General features: G+C 46.9%; 1 protein-coding gene across 2 annotated transcripts in view; it reads left to right on the top strand.

Moving 5' to 3' along the window:
- LOC144818407 (annexin A1-like) overlaps positions 1 to 26,853 on the top strand; it is a 206,965-nt gene that overhangs the window by 132,436 nt on the left and 47,676 nt on the right. For both annotated transcript variants that reach the window (XM_078675780.1, XM_078675781.1), the window contains exon 10: positions 10,454 to 10,549. In XM_078675780.1, the coding sequence (XP_078531906.1) occupies positions 10,454 to 10,549 (96 nt within the window). The remainder of the gene's footprint in view (positions 1 to 10,453; positions 10,550 to 26,853) is intronic.

Below are 26,853 nucleotides of genomic sequence, written 5' to 3' on the forward strand. Positions count from 1 at the left end.
GACAAAATCGGACTTCGGGTTCCCGAGTTACGCCATCCTGTATTTTGTGGCCTTCTCCATGGGATCGCCTGGGCCTTGAGTTGTGACTCTATCCAGACAGTAATTCAACAACAACGGCTGACGGTGTTCAGCCCGCAGCCCCACTTCACTTTCAGTTTAGTTTCTCCTGCATACCGTCACCCCTCATTGGGGTGACTGCTGATCGCGGCTGGCTCCTATGTCAGTTCACTGGGCATGGGACTAGCGACTGTGTGGCTGTGAACTCATATTGATTCGTCTCTGCCTCTGGTGGTCTGGTGGGTGAATTCTAAGGAGCTATTTGGACCAGGTCTCAAGCTTCCCTTCGGGGCACCCGGCTCGCCATGACGGGCAAGCCCGAAGGTGACAAACGGAAAGTTAAGACCAACCTCCGTGGAAGCTCAGCCCAGACGAATGTCATGGACCGCTACACACTTCCTAAGGGATCCCCCGGTGGCACACCTAAGATCCGGGAGACGGCTATCGACGATCCGACTATGTCGGCGAACTTAACGCTACAGGATGTGATGGGCGCCATTGCTGGCATCGAAATTTCTATCGGCCAACAATATGAAGCCCTGGCCCTGAAACTGGATACGGTGGCTATTGATGTCAACCTAATCAGAACAGATCTGGCCAAGAAAAACGAAAAGGTGAAGTCTCTTGATTTAAATACCTCTAGCCTCACGACGGATGTGTCCGACTTGCAAACAGAAGTCCGCAACCTGAGAACTTCTAATGACTTCTTTGCTCGTTGCTTGGAGGATTTTGAGGGCCGTGCAAGACGCAACAACGTGCGCATTATTGGGGTCCCGGAAGATTCTAGCTCGCTCTCTACTGATCTTCTAGTAGAGGACCTTATCCTCAATCATCTCGCACCCAAGGGCCTGAGCAAATTCTTCGCGGTCGAACGAGCACACAGGGTGCCGGGGGGACAGGCGAAGCCCGGTTTTCCCCCTCGTCCAATCATCGTAAGAATCTTCAACTTCAGGGACCGCGACGCCATCTTGCAGGCTGCACGGGCAAGTGGACCTACGCAGTTTGAGAACACTGCAGTGAACTTCTATCCAGACTTTTCCCAGTCTGTCCAGAAGCAGCGGGTGGGATTTCAAGGGGTGAAACGGAGGCTTAGAGACATGGAGCTGAAATATGCGATGCTGTTCCCGGCCCGGCTGCGTGTGGAATACGATGATCGGACATTATTTTTGTCTTCGGCCGGAGGAAGCGAGTGATTGGTTGGACACGTTGCCTGCCCGTCGTGCTGGCCGAGACCATGCTAATGGCGCAGAAGGGGGCCTGATGGACCAAGAATGACAATGGTGCCTGAATCCTGAACACTATTTGCCGTGGACAGCTGTGGCTCACTGACCTCTTTGATCGTTCTGTGGGTATCCTGGGGGGTGGCGGGACGATGGGACCCTTTCCTCCTCTGGGGTTTCTTTGTGTAGATTAGTTGTTGTTTTTTGCTAGGGCGACAGGCACACTGCAAATTGGGGTGGCTTCTGAGTCTGTGCAGGGGTGCAGGGTGGGGGGGAGTTCTGTTGAGGGTCATTGGGGGGAGGGGGGGAATTGTGTGGGGGTTGTTTTCTTTTCTTTTTTTTTTCCTTTGTTTTCTTTTTCAAGGCAATGAACTGTTACGACTTCGGACATTGGTGTGGTGCTCGTTCTGAGATGGGAGTTCACCATGGGTTTGGATGGGGGGTAGGGGGTTGAAGTTACTGAGCTGGAATGTAAATGGGTTGGGAGATCGGATAAAGAGAGGGGTGGTTATGCAGCTTTTGCGGCACCTCTCGCCCGACGTTGTCCTGCTCCAAGAGACACATTTGATTGGGAATACCTGCCACGCTCTCAATAGGCGGGGTTACCGTCTTGTTGCTCATTTTGGCTTCACTTCTAGTTCTAGAGGAGTGGGTATACTGCTTAAGACCTTACTCCCCCTCGTGGTTGATGAAGTGGTTCTTGGTATCGGTGTACGTTCCTCCTGGCTTACAATCCACAACATTTGCAGACTTAGGGCGGATGGTTTTGGGTCTCCCAGAGGGTGTTCTGATATTAGGTGGTGATTTTAATTCAGTCGTCTCTGGCAGGGCGGATCGTTATCCCCCCCGGGATCTTACGGCTGCGCACTCCTGGTTGGGTGAATTTTTGGAGACATTGGGGCTCGTGGACTGTTGGCGGCTACTACACCCAGAGCAGACACAGTTCACTTTCCACTCTGGCGCACATGGTAGTCTTTCTAGATTAGATTATGTCCTGGTACCGGCGGCCCAATCCTCCTCGATTGGCGAGATTAGACACTTAGCTCGGGGTATATCAGACCACTCCCCTCTCTGGTTCTATTTTAACTCCAATGCAGGCGCTGAAGGACGAGTGGCCCCGATTAACCCCTGGTACCTCCTTAACCCCAAAACCCGTACTGAGTTGATTAAATCATTAGATTTATATTTTGCTGAAAACGTGGGATCCGTGTCCTCACCTGTGTCACTGTGGGAAGCCTTCAAGACTGTTGTTAGGGGGCAGGCATTGTCTTTGATAGGGTGTGCCAAGAAATGTAAAAATGAAGCAGTTGTTCGTCTCGAGACGGAAATTACTGTATTAGAAACTGCATTGGAGCGTAATGTTACTCAGGACGCATTGCATATCCTTAATCTTAAGCAATTAGAATATAAGTACTTAGTAACTGATGCTGCCAAGATGATGAGTAGGGGACAACAGGGACGATTGTATGATGTGGGCGATAAGGCAGGAAAATTGATTGCCTGGCTAGACAGAAAGGAGAGAGTGAGTCGTGTGATTCCTGTGATTGAGAACTCAGATGGTGTGCGTGTGACAGATCCAGTTGATATTGTTGGATGTTTTGCTGATTATTTCCGGGAAGTTTACACCGCGGTGTAGGACAGGCCCGAGGAGGATTCACAGTTGTTACTTAGGGATATCGCATTGCCTTGTTTGTCGGAGTCTGATCGGGACTGTTTGGATGCCACACCCTCGGTTGCTGAGGTAGCAGTGGCGATGCGCTCTATACGCTCTGGGAAGGCCTTGGGTCCCAATGGCCTCCCCATCGAATTGTATAAACTGCGACCTGATACGCTAGCACCATTCCTTCGGGATATGTTTTTGGCTGCGCGAGAAGCTGGCACCCTCCCTCGGGATCAGCGTCTTGCTACCATTGTGGTGATCCACAAGGAAGGTAAGCAACGGGATCGTTGTACATCTTACAGGCCTATTTCGCTCCTGAATGCTGAGCCTAAGATTCTGGCCAAGTTACTCGCTAATCGCCTTATCACGGTGATTAGTGATCTGATTCATCCGGACCAGTCGGGCTTTATCCCACACCGTAACACAGCATTGAATTTAAGGCGTTTGCACGGTGTTCTCGCGAGAGCAGCGACTTTGAGTGAACCGGCCATCTTAGCGTCCTTAGATGCCATGATGGCCTTCGACACAATCGAATGGCCGAATCTTTGGGCCACACTCGCCAAGTTTGGTTTTGGCGCTGGCTTTATTAGTTGGATTAAACTCCTGTACAATATGCCACTGGCGCAGGTAGTAGTTAATGGTCGGGTCTCCATGCCCTTTGCCCTTGGCAGGGGCACGCGGCAGGGTTGTCCGTTATCCCCGCTTCTTTTTGCCCTAGCCCTGGAACCACTCGCTGCTTGGCTGCGGTGGGAACCCTCTATGAGGGGTATATATTGGACTCCGGATTTTGAAGATCGTATTTCATTGTACGCTGATGATATTTTATTGTACCTCACGTCTCCCCAAAAATCGCTTAACGTGTTGTTTGATGTGCTTAATTCCTTCCGGAAGAACTCGGGTCTGGTTATCAACTGGTCGAAGTCCTATATTTATGTTCTCGCGGGTGGTGTCCCCCTTCTGCCGCGGGGTTGCCCCATCCAAATGTCGCAGTCTGGTTTTAAATACTTGGGTGTGTTTATCTCGCTGGACCCGGCGGTTCGCTATGACCGTAATCTACTCCCCCACTCCAACGTTTGCGCTCGGATGTAGTGCGCTGGCGTAAACTACCACTGTCTCCGCTGGGGCGTGCTGCCCTTTTCAAAATGATGTCCTTACCGCGATTTCTGTATGCACTCCAGAACAGTTTTGATGTGATTCCGAATCCTTACAGAGGCAATTGATATGGGACGGACGTTCGCGCATTGCTCTTCCAAAGTTAACGCTTCCCTGGTACGATGGCGGCATAGCGCTTCCGGATATTCGAAGGTATTATTGGGCTTCCCAATTTGCTGCCATCAACCATGGAATGTATGGTCCGGCGTCGAATCCAGCATTTGAAATGGATAGGTGGCTGCTACCGGGTGGTGATTATAACAGGGCGCTTTATTCGGGATCTGCCCATTTAGGTCTCTCGGGACCTACCGCTATAGCCGTGCGTATATGGCATAGTGCGAACGCGGCTATGGGCTGGAGAGATAGATTAACCTGTGCCACTCCACTTTACGCCTCCGCAAAATTGGGTTCTCTGTGGAAAACTAAGGGGTTTGACAAATGGGATACGATCGGTATTAGTAAAGTACGTGATCTCTGGGTTAAGGGCGGGGTAAAGACCTTCTCGGACTTGCAAGTGGAATATCAGCTGAGTGACAGGGAATTCTTTCATTACGTTCAAGTACGTCATGCCTTGAATTCAGTTTTCCCGGTGGGAAGTGACGTTCCGGAATCCTCACCCCTCGAAGATCGTATATTGGATGGACATGTGCCAGATAGCACCTTTTCATTGTTTTAAAAAAAAATGATTAATGACCAGTCAAGTTTGCTTGACCGCCTTAGGGACACATGGATTGCTGATGGTATTGAATTAGACGACGAGGATTGGCAGTCCGCGATCTCCTCTCCCAGGGAGGTTGCGATCCCGGCCCGCCTCCGCCTGGTCCAGCTCAAGATCCTCCATCGAATCTATGTCACCGGCCCCCGCCTTATTCATATGGGCTATTCCGCGGATGGCTTATGTAAGCGTGGCTGTGGTCTCCTCAGCACCTTTCTTCATATAATTTGGGAATGCCCTGAGGTGGTGCGTTTTTAGAATTGTATACATGATGTGATGAGTGAGGTAACGGGCATTGTGATGAAGCCAGAAGCCAGGCAATGTCTATTGAATGTATGGGGACCAAATGATTATGATGTGTCACAGCTTCGATGGGCGACTCTTGCCAATATGATAGCCAAACGAGATATTGCGCAATTATGGGGGTCCCAGAGGCCCCCTACAGTGACTGCCTGGAAAGAGAATATGGACTGGTGCATGTTCAGAGAGAAGACGGTGTATGTGGCGAGAGGTAGACCCAGGAAATGGGGGAAGATTTGGAACCAGTGGAACTCATACCGAGGTGATATATGTACGCCCCCGCTCACGGAGATCTCTAGTCCTCCCCAATCGCCCTGACCCAGCATTCCTGCTCTGAGGAGCTGTGCTTATTGTACATATGCAATTCTGCCCCCAGGCCCCCCCCCCCTTGCCTGTAATTGAAGACTTTTATCTTTTGTTAACGTGTTTCTCCCGTCCTCCTTGAGCACACGCCTGATGATTGCACTATTGTTATATTGCCTTGTTTATTTGTTGATGTTTTATTACAATAAAAAGTTATAACAACCAAAAAAAAAGACCCCAGAAACCTAAAAAGAAGAGTAAACCCCGCCCCAACTCTGACAAGCAGAGGCCGGCGAATCCCGGACTTAAAATGTTTCTGGATAAACAAGTTGTGTTTTGACTGCCAGCAATAAGGTCACCACAGAAGTGACCCAGTCTGTTCTAAGAAAAAGTTGGTTGGCACCGGGCTGGCCAGTGTAGACATAGGGGAGGACTCCTCAGATGAGGAGGGCTTCTTAACACTAATATAGAAAACAGAACCAAATGGTAAGCTGATGATCCCTCATGGTAGGATTAGGCACTTCCACTCCATTCAGGTGAATGGGATCCCTGCAATAGTTCTGAGAGACACATGTGCCAGTTACACCACAGTGGGGTACCGGTTAGTGACCCCAGATCAGTAAGTGAAGCGAGAAACCAAGAAGATAAGGGTAGCCTCCGGGATCGTTTCAGTTAGGCATGTAGCCATACTGTCCCTAGAGAGGGAGGGCACCCTTTGTTGGCACAAGGTGGTGGTCAGTTCTGACCCCCCTTGGATTGCCTCCTGGATAATGACCTTCCAGAGGTGGGACAAATCCCAAGTAAGGTGGTTGCCCAGAGCAGCCCCCAACCCCACATTTCTGGGCAGCCAGTCCCTTTAGTTGAGCCATGTATCCCAAAATAAAGGGAAAAAAGGTGGGAAAAGAAAACCACTTAAAAAAAAAGGAACAAGTGAGCCAAGGGCCTTCTGACTCAGTAGGGATAAAGCTCAAATTTGGCACTGGTGAGGCGTCATCTGTTCCTGAGGAAATCCTGAACAGTCAAGCAGCTATGCAGAAAAGGTGTGTTGTCCCTGCTATTAAAAAAGAGAGAGTGGAAGAAGGGTGCCTGCCACAAGATGTGATTGCCTCCCCAATCAGAACAGCAAGAGAAGTTCCAAGAACCCACAGTTGCCCTTGAGGCAGCTCAGCCACTTGTCAGTGGAGAGCTCAGGGTGTGAGTTTGGATATCGACAGCCTCCAGTAGCCTCTGCTGGGTGCTGGCCTTCAAGGCAGCACTGGCCTTGGTATGGACGGCCGACCTCTGGCCACAAGCAAGTTAGGCCCCCTGACCCTGCTAGTCATGGTGAGGTTACTCAACTGTTGGGTATCCTCAGTGGGTAAACTTGGTGTTACCTTAGCTAAAATAAAGATAAGTGAGGTGGGCACCTCAATATCCAAGGTAAAAGGGGAGAGGGAAGGTAAAACAGCTATAGCAAAGGTTAGTTTTAAAATCGCTCCTATCACTTTTGAGATGGGTCAGCCTCCCACAAGGATTGACCTTACAGAGAAAATATGAGGCAAGAGTAGGCTCTGCAATAATTTAGCAAGTTTCTTTTCTGCTTCCTCATCTAACAAGCCAGGTATACTCTCCCAGGAGTGGGATGAGTCACCTGGGTGTTTTGGCTGGGAGGGGGTCATGTAAGGAAATGGCCTCCTTTGCAGATGCCCCCGCGTTTGGTCCCATTGTAGACTACTAGATGTTTTTTTTTACTCTGATAGTGCTCTAGAACCTGCTAACCAGTCCCAGTGCTCTTTCCCCAAAAATGTATGTGGATTGGTACACCCAATTGGCAAAGTTATTTGACCCCTGATAAGTCCCTAGTCTATGGTACCAGTGGTACCTAGGGCAAGGGTGGTAAAAGGATCACCAGGGCTGCAGCACTGAATTGTGCCACCCTGGGTGACCCAAGTAAATGTGTGCCTGCACGTGTGCCATTGGAGTCCTGCACAAGCAGCATGTCTGCTCGAGAATGACTCTGCACACACCATGTGCTGCAGAGCGACACCACTGCCTAAATATAAGTAAGTCACTCTTAAGGTTGTCTTCCTAGGCACAGGAGGTAGAGAGCATTATAATATAGATGTGAATATACATGTTATACATATATATCACTGTCCTTGATATGTAATTAACTTGTCCCCCAATGGAGGACAAAGCCCTTTCTGCTCTGTCCAGCCTGACAGAAAGGATGAATAGTTTTGCAGGAGGTGTACAACTCCAAAAGGCTAGAGACACCATTAGGGTTGGCTAGGAGGTCTGTACATCCAAGGAAGGGTTTTGCCATGTTTGACTACCCTGAAATGGAGGGCTCTGGGTAGAAAGGTGATGTACACCCACAGCATGTTGTCACTGCAGGGATGGGTTAGCCACAGGAACCAGTAGCCCATTGACCACTGCCCCCCACACCCCAATGTGCCCTAAAAATAGGATTCAAGGGTCACCCCTAGCATCAGAAGCTCAGTTATGACTTTGAATCCAAGAACTGGCACAATGAAGATGCCGTCACCAACAACAGGTCCATGGACTCAAACCGTGTGTTCAAGAGGGACTCCAGTGGATGGCAGAAACTGAAACAGACTCCCTCGGATTAGTGGGACCAGTCCCCTGCAAGCTCCAGGAAAATCAATGTGCTGCGTGACAAGAATTGTTACCCACAGAGACTGTCACAAGTTTATCCCAGAGGAAGTAGTGCACTTCAAGCCCAGAGTGTTAGCTACGTTTTCTCCAAATTTCAAGCTTCTACTCCACTCCTGCTGACCTGCAGCCACTGAAGTAACCATGGGCTACATTTTCCCCAGTCAAATCTTGCTGATCGCCAGTCGGATAATTAACCCCTTGAGTTACATCTCCAGCCAGAGGGCAGCTCGAAATTACAATGTCATCAGCAACCACCTTGCTGCTGTGTTCCTGCATCCTGAAGTTGGAGTTGTCGAGTGTGTGGGAAAGTGGTGAGACCTGTGAATGACAGTTGCCAGCTACCTCTGCATCCGGAGCCGCCAAGTAAGGTAGACGAAATCTAGCTGGTGAACTCGGGTCTTTGGACCCTAAAGACCTCTATGCTTCAGGGGTAGAGTGGAACTCCACCTACAAGTGTGGTTTTGTCAAGTGCTACAAGTTTTATAGCTCCGGTTGAGTACCAGAGACAGCCAAGTCCCCTCTGCACCCAGACTCCCTGGGCAAAGTAAGAAAGCAATGACTATTGGAACTTAGTCTAGGGACCTGAGTGACCTTATCCACAAGAGGGTTAGTTTGAACTGACCCAGCAAGTGTCACCTGTGGTTCCCCCATTGACTTCAATGGGACTAGTTTGAAAGATTTTCTGTATTTATTTTTGAACACTTCAAAAATCAACTACCCTTGTTGTATGTAGGATACAAAGTTCATTTTGGTGTCAATGTTTATATAAAAATATATATTTTTATAAATTTGTGTCAAGTTCTCTTTTGAGTTTTGTCACTTACTTAGTGTCAATGCTAGTACTATGAAATGCTTAACACATGTTCCTCTAAGCACACCTGACTGCTTTGTACCACACTACACCACCAGTACTGAACTAAGGCGCCTAAGGGTGAATTACAGCTCTATTTTTGTGTATTGTGTTAGTATTACATGATAAGGCTCACCAGCCATATCACATAATTCAACCACCATGTAACAATGTCATAGTGGTTGTATGGGTATGTGAATGTCTGTGTGAGTGGCTGTATGGATGTGTTAGTGGGTTTGTGAGTAGCTGTATGGGTGAGCGAGTGGCTGTGTAACTAGCTGTAATGAACAGTGTGCATGTGTGTGACTGGCTGTGTAGGTGAGTCTGTGGCTGTCTGATTTGCCGCTGTGTGCTGCTGTGTGATTAGCTGCATGCGTGACCTAGTGTTTGTGTGAGTGGCTGCAAAGGTTACTGAGTAGTAGTTTGAGTGTGTGTATAGGTAAATGACTGGGTATGAGTGCCTGCATAGGATAGTGAATGTCCATGTGAATGGGTGTAAGAGTCAGTGAGTGGGTGTGTGAGTGGTTGTATGGATGTGTGAAAGGATATATAACTGGTTATATGAGTGAGTAAGCAGCTGCATCACAGTCTGTATGGGTGAGTATTAGGGTACATAAGTGGCTGTATGGGTGTGTGAATGGGTGTGTAAGTGGGTACATGGGTGAGTAAGTTGTTTGGTAAGTGGCTGTATGGGTAAGTGGCTGGTTGTCTGACCGGCTATATGGCTGAGTAAGTGAGTGTGAGAGAGGTTGGATGGGGGAGTATGTGTGTTTCAGTGACTGTTTAGGTGACTGAGTATGTGTGTTAGTATGTGTATGAGTAAATGAGTGGGTGTGTTGGTATCTGTATGGATGAGTGACTGGTTGTGCGAGTGCCTGTATGAGTGAGTTACTGAGAGTGTAAGTGGCTTTATGGATGAATGCATGGGTGTGCCAGCAGTTTCATGTGTCTGTGAATGGGTATGCAAGTGGTTGTGTAGGTGTGTGAGTGGATGTATGAGGGGTTGTATGTGTGTGTGAGTGGGTGTGTGGGTCATCAGTAATGTCACCAGTAATGTCATTTTTTTATATCATCAGTGATGTCATTGAGCATAACATGAGTGATGCAATATGTAAGGTTATAAGCAGCACATTGTGGGGCATAAGTAATTGTTAACTCAGGAAACTATAGCTGCTGAATTACTATGGTTTTGTCCAAGTGGAATGTAAGTCCAACTATAACATCCCTGTAACCATAGTGAAAATATATATATACATCTTTTAATGAAGGCATCTTTACTTTCTTTTTGAACTTTAGGACCATTTGCCAGCATCCTTTGCACTTGATCCCCATCCTTATTATATTTGTTTGCTTATTAGGAACATGTTTTTTCAGTACATTTGAAGCTAGAGTTGAATATAAAGCATCATTTATTGTATGTGTTTTGTAATACGTAGGCTGATTGTTTAATAGTTGTATGCCTTACATATTTATTGATTATAGAGAAAGTAAGCTGAACCAGGAGTTACTGCTTTTAAACAAAAGATCTATTTACTTAGTGTTTCAGATGTATCCAAAATACAGTAAGCATGATGCTAGCACAGCTTTGGATCTGGAGATGAAAGGAGACATTGAAACTTGCCTGGTCGAAATCCGTATGTATTTGCAATTTCTTTTCTAATATCATTACAGAAATCATTGCTACAGTGAACTGTTGTTTTGGAAAATGTGATTTTGTTTCTATTTTTGAAGTGTGAAGCTGCATTGTTTACTTTCTGAGAGGTTTGAATTTTTTGCATACTTTTTAACTCTACTGCCATACTCTACATTAGGGCATATATATATTGGTATAAAGAAATGCCGAATGGTGCCCTTTGTGATTTACTTATTTTAGGATCTCTTAGCAGACTATACATGGTATCTCTCGGCTACTGCATAGCATCCCATGTTCTGCTTTCCCTTAGCTGTATTGTGATAGCCAGATATTTGCAGTGAGCAGATTTCAGCACTGACTTTTCTGTTGTATTCAGAGGTAAACCTTGTCCATAAATAAGTAAGAGGTACCAGCCATTGGTGAGCAGTCTGTTCCATCAGATTGCAGGGTGGCATGTCTAGTGTGCATGGCCCTGATGAAGGCCACATAAAAATAATAACAAGAACTGGGTAGCTATAGTTAGGTCTGATTTTCCATAGACAGTGTGCTTTTTTGATTGCTATTAACGAAACCTCATAAACTAAGCAAAAAAAGTTTATGTGCTTTAGCTCCTTCCTGTAAAGTTGTGGAGTAATCCGCCAAGCAGGGGCAGAGAAAAAAGTGAGCCCAAAACAGAAAATACCCATGCATTTTCCATATACTTTTAAAAAAAGCACCACCTCAGCCCTAGACATTGCTACCGCCGTCACCGATAGCTACAAAATCATCCACAAAGACTGCATCAACTGACCGGGAGGAGGCATCGCCATCATACATAAAAACACCCTACACCTCATAACCAGCTTTGATGACCACTCACACGATATGGAGCACCTCCACTTCTAGATCCAAGCCAACCCGAACGGCACCCTGAAAGCAGCCTTGTCTGCAGATTCCCTGGTCCCCGCCTTCCCTTCAGTGAAGCCATAGCCGACTTTATCACTCACCACACTCTTGCCTCAACAAACAACATCCTTCTCTGTGATCTCAATTTCCACCTGGACAACCGTGATGACCACAACACCTCATCCCGACTAGAGAACCTCGCCACCATTGATTCAAACAACTCGCACCAACCCACTCAGCAGGACACAGCCTTGACCCCATATTATCAGCAAGCAACAACATCTCGGTCAGCCACATCTCTGAGCCACATTGGAATGACCACCACTACATCCACTTCTCTTTTAACAAACCGACAGTTTGCTGCCTTGCTCACTGCGATCCTCGCAGAAGCTAGAACAAGGTCACTGGAGTTCAGCTCACCACCTTCCTCAGCAAACCCCCCCACCGACATCCACACATGCCAACAACTAAGCTCAAAACCGCTACTGCTGGATCTCTGACTGCGCCAACCCACTGGCTCCCCCCAAAAATCCCTCAGGCAAGCAGCACTCCAAGAAAGCCAGCTGGTTCTCCTCACTCTCCAATAGTCCAGGCGCACCTGTAGATAGCTCAAGAAAAAGTGGAGGAGCAGCAAGATCATTGCAGACTGCTCAGCCTTCAAATGCGCCATCACTGCACACCACCACCTCATCAGTTCAACAAAGAAAATAGCCTTCCAGGAATGCATCAACACCAATGCACACAACAGCAAAGAACTCTTCACCATGGTCAAAGAATTTGCCAAACCCAGCACAGAGACAGCAGACATTCCCCCCTCTCTAGATCTCTGTGTGAAACTCAACACCTTTTTTCAATACAAGATCAAGGAGATCTACGACAGCTTTGCAACCCAAGAACCACCAACCCTACCCGCAACCACTGCCCCCAATGGCTCCAGACCCCAGCAGAACTTGCACAACTGGACCACCCTCACCCATGATGACACCCTCAGGAACATGAAGAGCATACACTCAGGTGCCCACTCCAATCCCTGCCACAACCACAACTTCAACAGAACCGGCACCTCAATATCAACCTAACTGTGCCACGCCGTGATCTGCTCTATCGAGTGCGCTACCTTCCCGGAAGATTGGAAGCACACAGAGATTAACCCCCCACTAAAGAAACCATCTGCCAACATGACAGACCTCAAGAATTACAGATCCTCCTTTCTGCTCCCCTTCCCAGCCAAAGTCATTGTGAAAGCCATCAACTACCAACTCTCTGAGTTCAGCGAAATAAACCACATCCTGATGTCTCCCAGTCGGGCTTCAGAAGCAATCACAGCACCAAGATAGTTGTCCTCACCACTACAGATGACATCCGCACCCTCCTTGACAGCTCCCCTCATCCTTCTTGACCTCTCAGTCGCCTTCAACACATCTCAGACCACACTTTCTGTACAACTCGATGACGCCGACATCTGCAACAAAGCCCTAAAATGGATTTTTCTTTCCTCACTGACCGAACACTGAGAGTCAGATTTCCCATGTTCAACTTATAACCCAGAGATCAGCTGCGGAGTACCTATGGGATCCTCCCTGAGCCCCATCCTCTTTAACATCTACATGGCCCCACTTGAAACCATCATGAGAAGCCATGGACTCAACATCGTCTCCTATCCCAATGGCATCCAGCTGATTCTCTCCCTCACAGACGAAACCACAGCCACCAAGAGAAATCTCCACAACTGGATGAAGGCAGTTGCTGCATTTATGAAGGATAGCTACCTCAAGCTCAACTCATACAAGACCAAAGTCATCATCCTGTGCTCCAACCCCTCCTATGATGACTCCTGGTGACCCACATCGCTCAGTACCCCCCACAACCACAGATCATTTACAAAAATTCTGCATCATCCTGGACTCCTCACTCTCAATGAACCACCAAATCAATGCCGTTTTGTCCTCCTGCTTCCACCCGCTCCGCCCGCTTCATAAGATCTTCAAAATGATTCCCACAAGTCCAGGATAACAATCAGCCAGGAGCTTGTCAACAGCATACTCGAATAATGCAATGTACTCCACACTGGCACCGCCCAGAAGCTCCAAAAGAAACTGCAGAACATCCAGAACACCTCCACCAGACACATCCTAAACATCCCACGATGCAGCCACATCACCAGCCACCTGAAGACTTTTACTGGATAACTATCAGCAAAAGAATTACCTTCAAGCTCCTCACGCATGCCTACAAAGCACTCCACAACTCCGGACCTGCATACCTCAACCACCTCTTCTCCATCTGCATGTCCACCAGACTTTTTCTCTCCACTCAACTGGCCCTGGCAACCATCCCATGGCTCTTCAAGACCATGGAGGAAGATCCTTCTCCTACCTCGCTGCTAAGACCTGGAACTCTCTACCTCTGTACCACAGGGAATCACCATTGCTGCTGCAGTTCTGGAAGGACCTCGGGACCTGGCTCTTTGACTAAACCGCAGACCATCACAGGTTAATAGTCTTGCTTTACAAGAATCCTGATTGATTGATTGATATCCTAAAAACTACTAATTACACCAAATATGGCAGAAAGCTAGATCTTGGTCCAGAAAGCATCCTTTTTGTGATTTGGTGTAAACTCATTCAGTAGTCTGGAGATATAAAGCTCCAAAACTATTTCTATTTCTGGATGGTTGGTTTCAAGTGACTCTCTGAAGAGTACCTCGGACCTAATTAAAAAAAACAGCCTTCTGATTGGTGAAGGATTTTTTTTTACTCTTGGGCCAAATTGCTCCTACGGGATCAAGGCTCTGATTGCTTACCAGAAACATGAAGAAACATGGTACTGACTCACTGCTTTTATGGTTTTCTATTTTGTAAAACCGAATAAAGAAATATTAATTCATGTTACTGACTGCCATTACAGGACTTGGGAAATGAGTTCCCTATCCATGCATCCACTCCCACAATATAAATATTGGCCGCAAGGTATGGGGTCTGTTAGAAATGGGGGTCTCTTGTTGGCATAGGTAGGTACCTTTGTACAAATAGAGACCCTTGCTTCTCGTCAGGGTAAGGGGGATACACTCCTAAAATAACCCATTCTCAACCCCTTGGTAGCTTGGCACAAGCAGACAGCCTTATCTCAGAGACAGTGTGTAAAGCATTTGCGAACACATACAGTAACACAGTGAAAACATTACGAATGGACACTACACCAGTTTAGAAAAATAAGTAATCTTTATCTAAACCAAAATAAGACCAAATGACAAAAATCCACAATACTGTATTAAAATTAAGGCTTTCAAATGGTAGAAATAGTTCAGTTCAATGCAAGCTGTAAATGCAACACTTTTCCAACAAAGTACCTTGGATGTTTCACACAAAACAAACAAAATGGCCGCAGGGAAGGTGATGCGCCGGTTCCTTACACACAGGGAAGCTGATGCATCAGTTCCTTTTTTTGGGGGAGGTGATGTATCGATTCCTTACTGCAGGGGAGGTGATGCATTGATTCCTTACCAGAGAGGAGGTGATGCGTCGATTTCTTACTGTGTAGGGAGTTAATGCGTCTGTTTCTTACTGCAGCCCCCAACGATGCAACAGCCTGGGTGCCTCAAAGCCATAGGTCGATCCAGTACAATGCGTGGTTTCATGCAGCTGCACAGTATGCTTGCATCGGGATCAGTGCGGTGATCTCGGACTTCAGAGATCATTGCACCTGATGCATCATGCGGCGATTCCTCGAGCCGCAGGGGATGCTGCAATGATTTCTTCGGCGATGCGTTGGAAACAGGTGTGGATGCGACATGCTTCTTCGATGTTGTGTCAATTTTCCATCTCTCTATGACTAACTGTCTCTAGAGGTCTTAAACAGCAGCTGGCACCTCTTTGCAGGTCGGAATTTCCAGCAAGGAAATTCAGGGGAGCTGGTGATGAAGTCTTTGTGTCCCTGAGACATCAAAACAGGGGGCAAGCTCAATATCAAGCCTTGAAGATCTTTTTCTTCAAGCAGGTGACAAAGCAAGCAGCACAGTCCCTTTCTCCTTTCCTTGGCAGCAAGCAGCAACTGCAGGCCAACCCCAGACAGCAACCCAGATAGCAAACAGCACAGGGCCAGAATTCCTCCCCAGCTTCACCAGCTCTTCTCCTTGGCAAAGGTTCCTTTTGATTTCCCAGAAGTGATCTAGTCTGGGGTCTTGGCCCTTCTTTTTATACACCAAAATCTTTTGTTCTCTGAAGGCAGAGAGTGTCTGTACTTACCCAAAACCAGTTCTGTCCTCACTGGTGCAGCTTCCTGGCAGGAGGTGGAAACAGCATTGTTGAAGGCAGACCAGGCCCATTAAGGTGAAAGGAAATCTCCTGCCCTACTCTAAATGCAGCCCGGGTCTATTCAGCCCAGCTCTGACTCATCAGACGTTTGGAGCCGTTGACCCTCTCCAGCCCCTGCCATCCAAATGACAGTACACAAACCTAGCAGAGGCATACTGGATGGTTAGGCAAGAAAATACCTACTTTCTAAAAGTGGTATTTTCAAACACAGAATATAAAAATCACCCTCACTAAAAGATGCATTTTAACATTCTGAGTTCAGGCATACTAAACTTTATTTTCTGACCTTGTTCCTTGGGCCAGTTATGTTTATAAGATGTTATAAATAATCTCCCCATTCTGTCCTATGGGAACAGGTAGCCTTGAAATAGTGAAAAACGAAATTGGCAGTATTTCACTATCAGGACATGCCACACATACCAGGGCATGTCCTACCTTTTACATACATTGCACCCTGCCCACAGGGGTACCTTGGGCCTATCTTAGGGGTGACTAACTTGTAGAAAAGGGAAGGCTTGGGGACTGTCAAATGTGTGCACTTGCCAAGTTGACGTGGCAGTCCCAAACTGCACACAGGCTCTGCAATGGCAGGCCCGAGTTACATTTATGAGCTGCTTCTGTGGGTGTCGTAATCAGCGCTGCAAGCCCACTATCATCATTTGATTTACAGGCCCTGGGCACATACAGTGCACGGTACTAGGGACTGACTAGTAAATCAAATAAACAATCATGGAATCACTAATCCATGACAACAATTTACAAAGGGAGCACTTGCACTTTGGCACTGAACAGCAGTGGCAAAGTGCCCAAAGCATCTAGACCAGCAAAACGGAGTTCAACACACAGCAAGAACACAGGAGGCAACAGCAAAAAATGGAAGGGATACCCACACCAATGGGGTCAGGTCTAACAGGGTCCCTGGGGTCTCGTAAGGCTTGGAGGGGGCTACGTAGTCCCTCTCCTATTATTATTCTTTGGCCTGAGAGAATGGGATCCTCTAGCCCATTTCCTAAAATAAATGTGTTTTGCCCCAGCAGATTGGGTCCTGCAAGTTAAAGTTACGTTAGGGCAGGAGTTCCAGTTACTAGTTTAGTTTAAAGCATTGCATTGTCACTGACATTTTGACCTAACTGTAAGATAACTTTAACTTTTATTTTAATAGATAGATAGATAGATAGATAGATAGATAGATAGATAGATAGATAGATAGATAGATAGATAGATAGATAGATAGATAGATAGATAGATAGATAGATAGTGGAAAGGTTCTGCTCTCCTAGAGTAGAAAAAAGCTGCAGTAACCAATAGACTGATTTATCACACTCTGCTAGCTGGAGCCAGGACTACAATTAGGACTTAGTACAGGACAGGAAATAACACCTATTGGCTACTATTGTTTTAGTTGAAAGACCTCTGGCTCGAAGGGAAAGCAGGGTGAATGGGCGAGGGATGGTAGATGGGAAATAAATCAGGAAAAGGAGCTTAGAAAGGAAATTAACTTGTGTAAGTCATATATAAAATGTGCCTTTTACAAGGCACACATGTCAGAGAAGAGCTGCATTAAGATTGAACAATGTAAGAACTTCAAATTGGTGCCTTGCTGCTGCCCTTCAAAGAATGGAAATAGAATATGTCTTCTGTCACTACATCAGCTCTTATTCACCCTGAAATGTCATTCATTACTTATAATGAAAGTGGAAGTTGTTCTGGGAGGAAATTCTGGAAGGTCTGGAGGATTCCTCATTATGTAAGTAGACAGAACAAGGACCTCTGAGATCCACAGAAAATGCAGGGTGTCAATGGAGGGGTGAGGACAGCAGAGTAATCCAATGCAAACTGATTTGCTCTTGCACTGTCAGGTCATCAACCTACTAAGCACTTCATTTTTTTAGCCTTGCGAGTGCCGGGTGGGGTCTCAGCTACGACCTGCCTAAGGCTCACCTGAATAGTGCTTGTCCTCCTTTAAGAGCCTAAGAGATGCTTGGGCATGACCCCTTGCTCAAATTGTAGCTTCCTTAAGCCTAGCAAAAGTAGGTGGAATCTGAACGTTTTAAAGGTCGGGTCGCTTCTGCTCTGGTTGCCAGGCTTGATTGCTCCTCTGCATCCTTCCTCCTTCGTGGGGCGTGTTTGGTGCATAGCTGCTACTGCTTTTGTTACTAGCTTCAATTCTTGCTCTTTAGGTATCTTTTTACTCATTCAATTTCAAATCTGCCTGGTGAATGTCCTTGTATGGTTTCCTAGGCCTTCATTGATTAGCCCCTTTTTGTTGTATGATCACACAGGAAACCACTGCTTCTGTAGCTATGATGGCTAGTCGTTTTTAGATCAAAAACTACCAGACATCTCTTTGTTCTAGTTGAAAAGGAATATTCTGAAATTTGACCAAGGTGAGCATTCCTCCCATTGCTTACCAATGGCTTTGTGTTTTGTCACTCACCTTTGCTTGCCTTTATTTGCTGGCTGTATTTGTTTTAGCTCACCTAGATTGTGTGTGTCCCTCCTCTGAAGCAAAAAACCTCTTTGACACCTAATGTTTCGGTTCTTTCTATGCTTACACCATTGTCTCGATTTCTAGGAACTCTTTTTTCTCTTTTTCGTGAAGCACTTCGTGTGAGAGCATGTGTTTTCCAGATATCTCCATTGCATGCGTCTTCCCCTCCCTGCCTCCGTGCTTTTTGTCGCTTTCAAGCACTGTGCGCCTCAGTAGAACCCCACCATACAGTGAACAAAAATGCCAGCATCTGATGCAGATTAGGTTCAACCCGTATTAGAAAAAATACAGAGGCATCAGAGAGAACACTACTGTCTGAGCAGTTCACATTATTTTCAGACTCTTATCTTATCTTACTCTGAATTTATTAAGCGCGTGGGCACCTAGAGGTTTCATGATGCTGTAGTGAGGAAATAAATGAAAGATGGTTAGCCTATCCTGAAGCTTGCTTGAATAGCCAGGTCTTCAATGTTCTCCGGAACTCCATAAGATTAGTACACTTCCTGAGCGACAGGGGGAAAGAGTTCCACACCTTTGGGGCAAGATAAGCGAATCGACACCCACCTTGACGCTTAAGTTTGAAGGAGGGTAGAGTGAGCAGAGACTGATGGGCAGAGCGAAGATTGCGGGAAGGCTCATGTTTAATTATTAAGCTGTTTATGAACATGGGGCTTTTCCCATGCAGAGCCTTAAAGGCCAAACATCCGACTTTAAATAATACCCGTTGGGCTATGGGAACCAGTGAAGAGTAGCCAGCAATGGTTTTGCCGAACTCCTACCGTGACTTTTGAAGATCAATCTGGCCGCTTGATTTTGCACAATTTGCAAGCGTTTAGTCAAGAACAGGGGAAGACCTAAATAAATGGAATTTGAAAAGTCTAATCGGGACAAGACCAAGGTGAGTACCACATGAATGAGGGCAGAGTGGGTGAGTAAATGAGCGATTTTTCTAATTTTGCGCAGTTGATGGAAGCTGGACGAGATCACAGCTCCCACCTGGCTTTTCAGAGAGAGATCAGAGTTAATCGTGATCCCGAGGCTTTTCACCGAGGAAGAGGGGGAGGGGGGATCCCATAGTTGATGGCCAGAAGTGAGGGCCCCAGCTGATAGAGCGTTTTCCCGGAAGTACTAGCTCGGTCTTCCCGGGGTTGAGTTTTAAATGATTCAACTCCATCCACGTTGAATGTGCAACATAGTTGCCTGGAATTCCATGGCGGCGTCAATTGAATCCAGTGGGAAAATTAACTGCAGGTCATCTGCATAGTTAAAAATCGTAACCCTCCTGTTTTTTAAGGAATGTAAAAGGGGTTTGAGATATAGATTAAACAGGAGGGGAGACAATGACGATCCCTGCGGGACTCACTAATGCTATGTCTGAATCCTTTCCCAGGCTGCATTTATGGCTTGCAGACAGTGCTAGTTTCTTTCGCTTTAAAGCCTGGAATGTACCATCAGATCTTCTCAAGCCCGATGTTACAATGCCTGTTTCTGACCCTTGCCTTCTGCATCATATGAAGACACAATTTTAAAAGCCACTCATCATACAGGAATGTTAGAGCGGAGCTTCACAGTAGCCAGATCTGTTAGCATTTTGTATGACAACTACCACATCCATTCGCTCCCCTCACTCAATACGGCCAGAAATCAGCATACACAGTGCCAGAAAAATTATTTTACATAGGTTACAAATAAACACAAGCCCTGTTAGTGTCCTGCAAATGTAGGGCTTCTAATGTCAGGCTGTCCTGGTTCTATTACCAGTACTTATCATGCTAAGATTTTCCCAGAATGAAACACACATGACATAAAGGCATTTCAAAACTCTCGCCGAATTGGGCTGAACTCTGGACGAAACCCTGAGGGCGCGGGACTGCAAGGATCAGCACTCTTTGCGGGCTGTCATCAGCCACACCTGGGACCTATTCCCGCCCCCATCTCCCTGTACTACTTTACGGCAGTACTTTACGGCTCGCGGCCCCCGCTTCGCGGGAGCCGCTCGCAGCCGTAGTGTTTGGGTGTTGTGACTCTGCTTCAATACTGCTCCTGGGACCATTTTTGGGCATTTCAAAACTCTCGCCGAATTGGGCTGAGCTCTGGATGAAACCCTGAGGGCGCGGGACTGCGAGGACCAGCACTCTTTGCGGGCTGTCATCCGCCGCACCTGGGACCTCTTCCCGCCCCCATCTCCCTGCAGTACTTTACGGCTCGCGGCCCCTGCTTCGGGGGAGCCGCTCGCAGCCATAGTGTTTCGGTGTTGTGACTCTGCTTCAATACTGCTCCTGGGACCATTTTTGTGCATTTCAAAACTCTCGCCGAATTGGGCTGAACTCTGGACGAAACCCTGAGGGCGCGGGACTGCGAGGACCAGCACTCCTTGCGGGCTGTCATCCGCCGCACCTGGGACCTCTTCCTGCCCCCATCTCCCTGCAGTACATTACGGCTCGCAGCCCCCGCTTCGCGGGTGCCGCTTGCAGCCATAGTGTTTGGGTGTTGTGACTCTGCTTCAATACTGCTCCTGGGACCATTTTTGGGCATTTCAAAACTCTCGCCGAATTGGGCTGAACTCTGGACGAAACCCTGAGGGCGCGGGACTGCGAGGACCAGCACTCTTTGCGGGCTGTCATCCGCCGCACCTGGGACCTCCTCCCACCCCTATCTCCTCCTATTTAGTGGCGCCCATATCCGCGAACCGCGGGACGCGCGTGGGCGCACACCGGGCAAAGTCCGGGACAAGGGCGGGCCGTCTGCGGCCATCTGAGGCCGGACAAGGCAGGGCTGGGCCACCCCCCTAACACCTTACCAGGATAATTGGGAACTGCTTCTGAGGTGCTTGTAATTATGCTTATTTTATTGGCCAATTGATTAAATATTGTATAACTTTAGCAGTTGGAGGGTTTTCACCCTAAAATTTTATCACTTGTATTTAGTTATTGTGACTATGTTGGTGCATAAGTTTGGGTAAAGTGCATTGTGTGACCTTTCAACATATTGTAGCTATGAGTGACAAGGGTAACATGCCTAAGTCCGTTTCCTCTCGCCGTATTACTAGGCTTCAGGTTGCCACGGCACAACCCCTTCCAAGTCTCACTGCCATTGATAAGATGTTACAGAAGACTATTGGAGTTGTGGCTTCTGCAATAGAGAATACGGAGAGGCGATTATCTATCACTCCCGCTATTCCCCCTTTTCAAGTCATGGGGATTTTTTAGCTGGTACAATTAACCCCCCAGACTTTAGTTCTTCTATTATGTGCTCTTTTGCTAATTTGCCTTGCGCGCTAATAGTTCAAGATGTAATTGATATCCCAGAGGCCTCTAACTCTCCCCCACAAGCTGTAGCTAGCAAAAGCCCCTAAGCCTTGTATGAAAAGTATGAAAAGCAAAAATAAAAAATTGCTTAAAACATCTGCAATTGTATCGGATGATGTGCAGCCTGTCGCTGGTCCCCCCTCACATAATTTGGGTACTCCAGTCTGGTTGACGCATCTCCTATCTGACTTAGAAGCCCATATTGAGCAGATCATTGGTTCTTACTTTAAACCACTGTCATCAAGATTAGATAGATTGATTTCTATGATTAATAATGCAGGCTTAGGGAGAGCCCAGTCAAGTAGCCCACCAGGGAACCCCAGTACCAGTAAGTCTACTGTTATCCCCGACCCAAAAATATTACCAGGCGGCAAAAATATATTAGCCCCACTGACCCAGGGAACTGCTAATTCTACCCATGTTTCTGTGTTACCCTTGGCTAGTGATGGTATAGTTGAGAAGGGGAAAAGTACTGTGCTGGGCGGGTTTACAGAAAATAGAACAGATGCAGTAAACCACCATCCGAGATGTAGTAGAGTTAGTCTGGAGGAGGGAACCCAATTAGTTTTGCCTAACCTAGACCTTCCAGCTGAGTCCCTACCATATGTTGTGGTCCTTGCCGGGGTTCCCCCACTAAGTCAGGGGAAAAGCGAGGATCACACTGAATTAAAAAACAAATGCATACAATGGCTTAACTCAAACAGGCCACTTCCCCCCAACACCTCTGGCGAAATATTGAATGTAAGAAGGGTGGACTGGATAGGGACGGGGCCTAAAACTATTGCGGGAAACTGCATAGTAATTAATTTTAGGAGCACCCGGGCAGTAGAATACATTTACTAAGCATGGGCGTAAAATCCCTTCCGCTCGCGGATTTTGCGGATTTTCGGTAAGTTCGCAATCCGCGAACTCTCGCGAACTTACCGAAAATTCGTAAATCCGTGCGAAGCGGATTTTTTTGCTTGGTCGCACTTGCCAACTAGAATACTATACAATTTCGCGGGAGTAAACACTTGCGAAAACGTAGATGCGGCGGGCAGCGACAATCTCGCAATTGCGAGATTGCAAAATTTGCAATTTCGCACAAGAAATCCACCAGCAGGCAGCATAAACCTTGAAAATTATGATTTTTATCAGAATAACTCCTCAGGTTGACATTTGCCTGCACTTTTTTTTGCAAGGATTCCATTTTGGGGGGGGGTGGGAGGAAGGAAGTGCCCCACAGTCTCCAACTTCCTGTTCCTGTCCAGCAGGCTCCTCTCAGTGCTTTCTTCATGTGCTGGTCACTTTGATTTGGATCTTGACCTGGAAGCACACAGCAGGTGCAAAAGTTCAATCTTATCATTAGTAACCATTCCCTGTAGTGCCTGGAAGGATTACTTTTTGTGGATGCTGCTGGATATTTGGATTTTTGCAAAACTGAAAGCACTCAGCAGGTGCAGAAGTTCAATCTTATCATTAGTAACCATTCCCTGTAGTGCTTACTGAGGGGCCCCTTCAGAGTTCAGTTGCCTACTTGCAACTATTCTATGACCCTGCTCTGACCCTCACAGCAGGCTCAGAGAAAGCAATTACAGATAAGGAAGCAGGTTCCAGCCAGGAAGTTCAAATTCAGTAACACATTAATCAGCCCCTAATTCAATTATGTCAGTTGAGGCAGGGCAGGTGTGCTTTTCCACCCATAATCTAGAGTGATGAACTAGAGGGTGGCATGGGTGAGCCAGAGGGTGGCATGGGTGAGCCAGAGGGTGGCAGTGGTGAAACAGAGGGTGGCAGTGGTGAAACAGAGGGTGCTGTGATGAACCAGATGTAGAAACAACATGTTCGCGACCGTTGCTACCCGAAAAGTAAGTTCGCGTTTGCGAACTGGTACAAAATCCTCGCGAACTGGCAGAAATCCTTGCGAACACAAAAAAAAAAATCCGCAAATTCGCGAGAGTTCGCGGATTTTGCGGATTGCGAATCCGTAAATACGCAATTTCGCGGATTGCCAATTCGCAAAATCCGCCCATGCTTAACATTTACAACAGGTCGCAACTCTGGTCACACAACCAAATTTTCCCTCTACATTTAACATATTTCTATCCCACCCCCCATTGGAGACCTGGTCAGATGAGAGGTATCCGACAGGAGGAGGGCCAGATTATTGTGCCACCAAAAACTGGACAGGGAATAACACCTTGGGAGGTCTACCAATCGCAATCCTCTTTACTCTTTCAATTCCCACAAAGAAACAGGTATAGTGTGCTGAAACAGGTCGAATGACGCCGGGCGTGGCAGAATCCCTTACCCCAAACACGTAGTGGTCAAGGGGAATTGGTAGGTATTGTTGCCAGTAGTACCCCTCAGGAACAATTAAGTATTAGCACAGATAATGTTGAATAAATTCCAAGCGGGAGAGACGGGAGTAAGGGAATTATACCTGCTGTCCCTGCAATGAAACAGAAGGTGATACAATTGCTCTCCTGGAATATTGCAGGGCTACAAAAAAAAGTGGTTTTACCAGAATGGAATAACTTCATTGACAAATTTGATATTTGCATGTTTCAAGAGACATGGAGTTTGTTCCCCATATATAAATCTGGGTATTCTACTTGTTATACCCCTGCAACAATTTCAGGGAAAGGTAGACCAGCAGGGGGCCCCCGTGTTTGGATTAAGATTGCATTAAACTGGAACATCACTGTCCACATATCAGCATCTGATGATATATTACATCTTTCATTTCAAGGGCAAGATAGGGACAGCAAGATAGATTTATACAATGTCTATGCAAGGGGATCTGCTGGGGCCCAAATGTCACACACGATAACAGTTCTCGAGTCAGAAATAGCTAACAGAACTCTGCTATCTAAAACTATTGTAGGAGGTGACTTTAATTGCACCTTTGAACCCCTAAGTAGGGAAGATTCCCTGGGGATAGAGGAGGAAGACTCTAGACGGTTTATACCGGCCCTGACGCTAGAACCAATTAAAAAATGGTCCCCGAGGGCAATCCAGATCAATGCCCTGACCCTTGAATACAATCTGAGAGCGCTAAATGGAAGGACAAGCTCTGATCCAGATGGGGAAAAGACCTTTAATAGGCTTATTGGCCCATCAAGAATAGATTATATCTTGCTGGACACTGACCTGTGGCGAGATCCAATTGATATGGAGGTAATACCATCATAGGATAGTGACCATAACCCCTTGTGCATGAAGTTAAGGTGGGGCCCAAAAAATGAAATGAGAATCAAAGCCTCCCTTATTGCAAACCAAGGAAGTTGTTCCTTTTAATTCCAAGCACAGACTAAAATGGGAAAGGGTGCAATCCCAGGAAGGGAATCTGAGCAAGATTAGTGAGTAGAGATGATCGCTGACCTAGAGCAACTTGCAGTTGAACCTGTAAGTTCACAGGGCCTTTCTTTCCCATTAGTGTACAAAAGGGCAATAGAGAAAGTGGGCCAATATTTCATCATACAGGGCAGTAGTGGCAGACAGAACCACACTCAGGTAAAATCAAGTAATCCCTGGTATTCGGCTCATTGTAGGGATAAAAGGAAGGCGCTAACTGCAGCTTTGCTTAAAAAAAAATCCTTCACTAGTTAGAGCGGCTAGGAAGGACTATGCCAGATCCTTAGTGCTAGCTAAACGGGAATGGGATGAACAACATTGGCAGGATCTTAAATCCGCTTCCCAGATGAAGAACTCTTCCCTATTCTGGTACCTAATCAATAAAGCCAGGAGGGGGGGCGCAGAGCCCATCTCGAATCATATAACGGAACAATAGTGGCACTCACAATTTATGAGTTATACGGCGGATCAGTCGAGCCATGTTCTCTACCATTAGTACTTGATAGTGTTGGTAGACTACTCAGGGTTCCCAAAGACCCCTTCTCTGTTAACGAGTTAAAAACGGTCATTAAACATCTGGCCCCGGGAAAGGCGGCAGAGCCCGATGGGCTCCCCGGGGATTTCCTTCTAAATGACCCTGCAACATGGGCAAACCTTATTTCCCTATTAATGAACCTGATATCAAGGGGCCACCTACAGACCAATCAGTCTGATAGATGTGATTCAGAAAGTGGTTGGCAGGGTCATTATCTCCAGGGTAGGGTCCTGGATAGAAGAGGAGAACATCCTTTCCCATTTCCAAGCGGGATTTAGACAGAAGGTGGGCACGATGGACCAGGTCTTCCGATTGTTTGCTATTTATTGGAAGACCATGACCATCGGGAAGGGTATCCTGTACTTGGCGTTTATAGATCTTAAAAAAGCTTTCGACCTAGTGCCACGCTCCAGGTTATGGAACGTACTACAAACAATGGGGCTCCCTGTCACCCTCCTTGTATTCATTATGAAATTACTCGAGGGGAACTATGCAAGGATTAGATGGGGATCCCAGGGCCAGCTGACAGAGAGGGTGGCTGTGAGTAGGAGTGTCTGCCAGGGATGTGTGATGGCACCAACTCTGTTCTCCCTCTTTGTGAATGGGGTGGTGGACCATTAGAGGGAGGACCCAGCCGATGCCCCATCCCTGGCGGGGGAAAAACCTGCCCTGCTCTTTGCGGACGACACCCTCCTGATTTCTAAAACCCCCTCTGGCCTTCAAAAGCTGTTGGACCACTTCAGCTCATTTTGTAAGGATAGAGGTCTCACCATTAATACCTCTAAGACAAAGCTCATGGCCTTCTCCCCTTCTAAGAGATTTAAGAATAATGTCTCCCTTAATGGCACCCCACTGGAGTTGGTAGATTCATTCGACTATTTGGGGGTAAGGGTCAACAGTCGGATGAATTGGAGGGACCATTTGGCCAAAATGCTTTTAAATTATAAGCATGTATCTGGAGCGATCCTGCGGGAGCAGCGAGAGTCAATTGGCAAACCTGTTGCTCCGGCCCTTTCTGTGTATGAAGGCCAAGCTCTGCCCTCGGCACTTTATGGATCAGAGTTGTAGGGGTTCGAGGATACTACTGACCTAGTGAGATCGGAAAATATGTTTTTCCGTGAACTGGTGTCACTGCCCACCTCCACCCTGTTAAAACCATTACGACAAGATATGGATAGGCGGTCATTAAGGGACATTGCTTGTCTGCGCCCACTACTTTACTGGGTTCGACTAAGGAGGTCCCCAGAACTCTCAAACTACGCGGCTGTGTTGGACGAATTAATCACACTCAATTTGAGTAATAAGATCAAGTGGTTGAATAATCTTAGACAGCTGGTCTTAATATTAGGATTGTATGAAGTATGGGGCAACCAAGCACCTCCCCCCAAGCAAGTAATGAAGAAATTATACTGGGATTGGGTACTGGAGGAGGACCTA

Source organism: Lissotriton helveticus, chromosome 2_1 (genome assembly GCF_964261635.1).
Source record: "Lissotriton helveticus chromosome 2_1, aLisHel1.1, whole genome shotgun sequence".
NCBI classification, from domain to species: domain Eukaryota; kingdom Metazoa; phylum Chordata; class Amphibia; order Caudata; family Salamandridae; genus Lissotriton; species Lissotriton helveticus.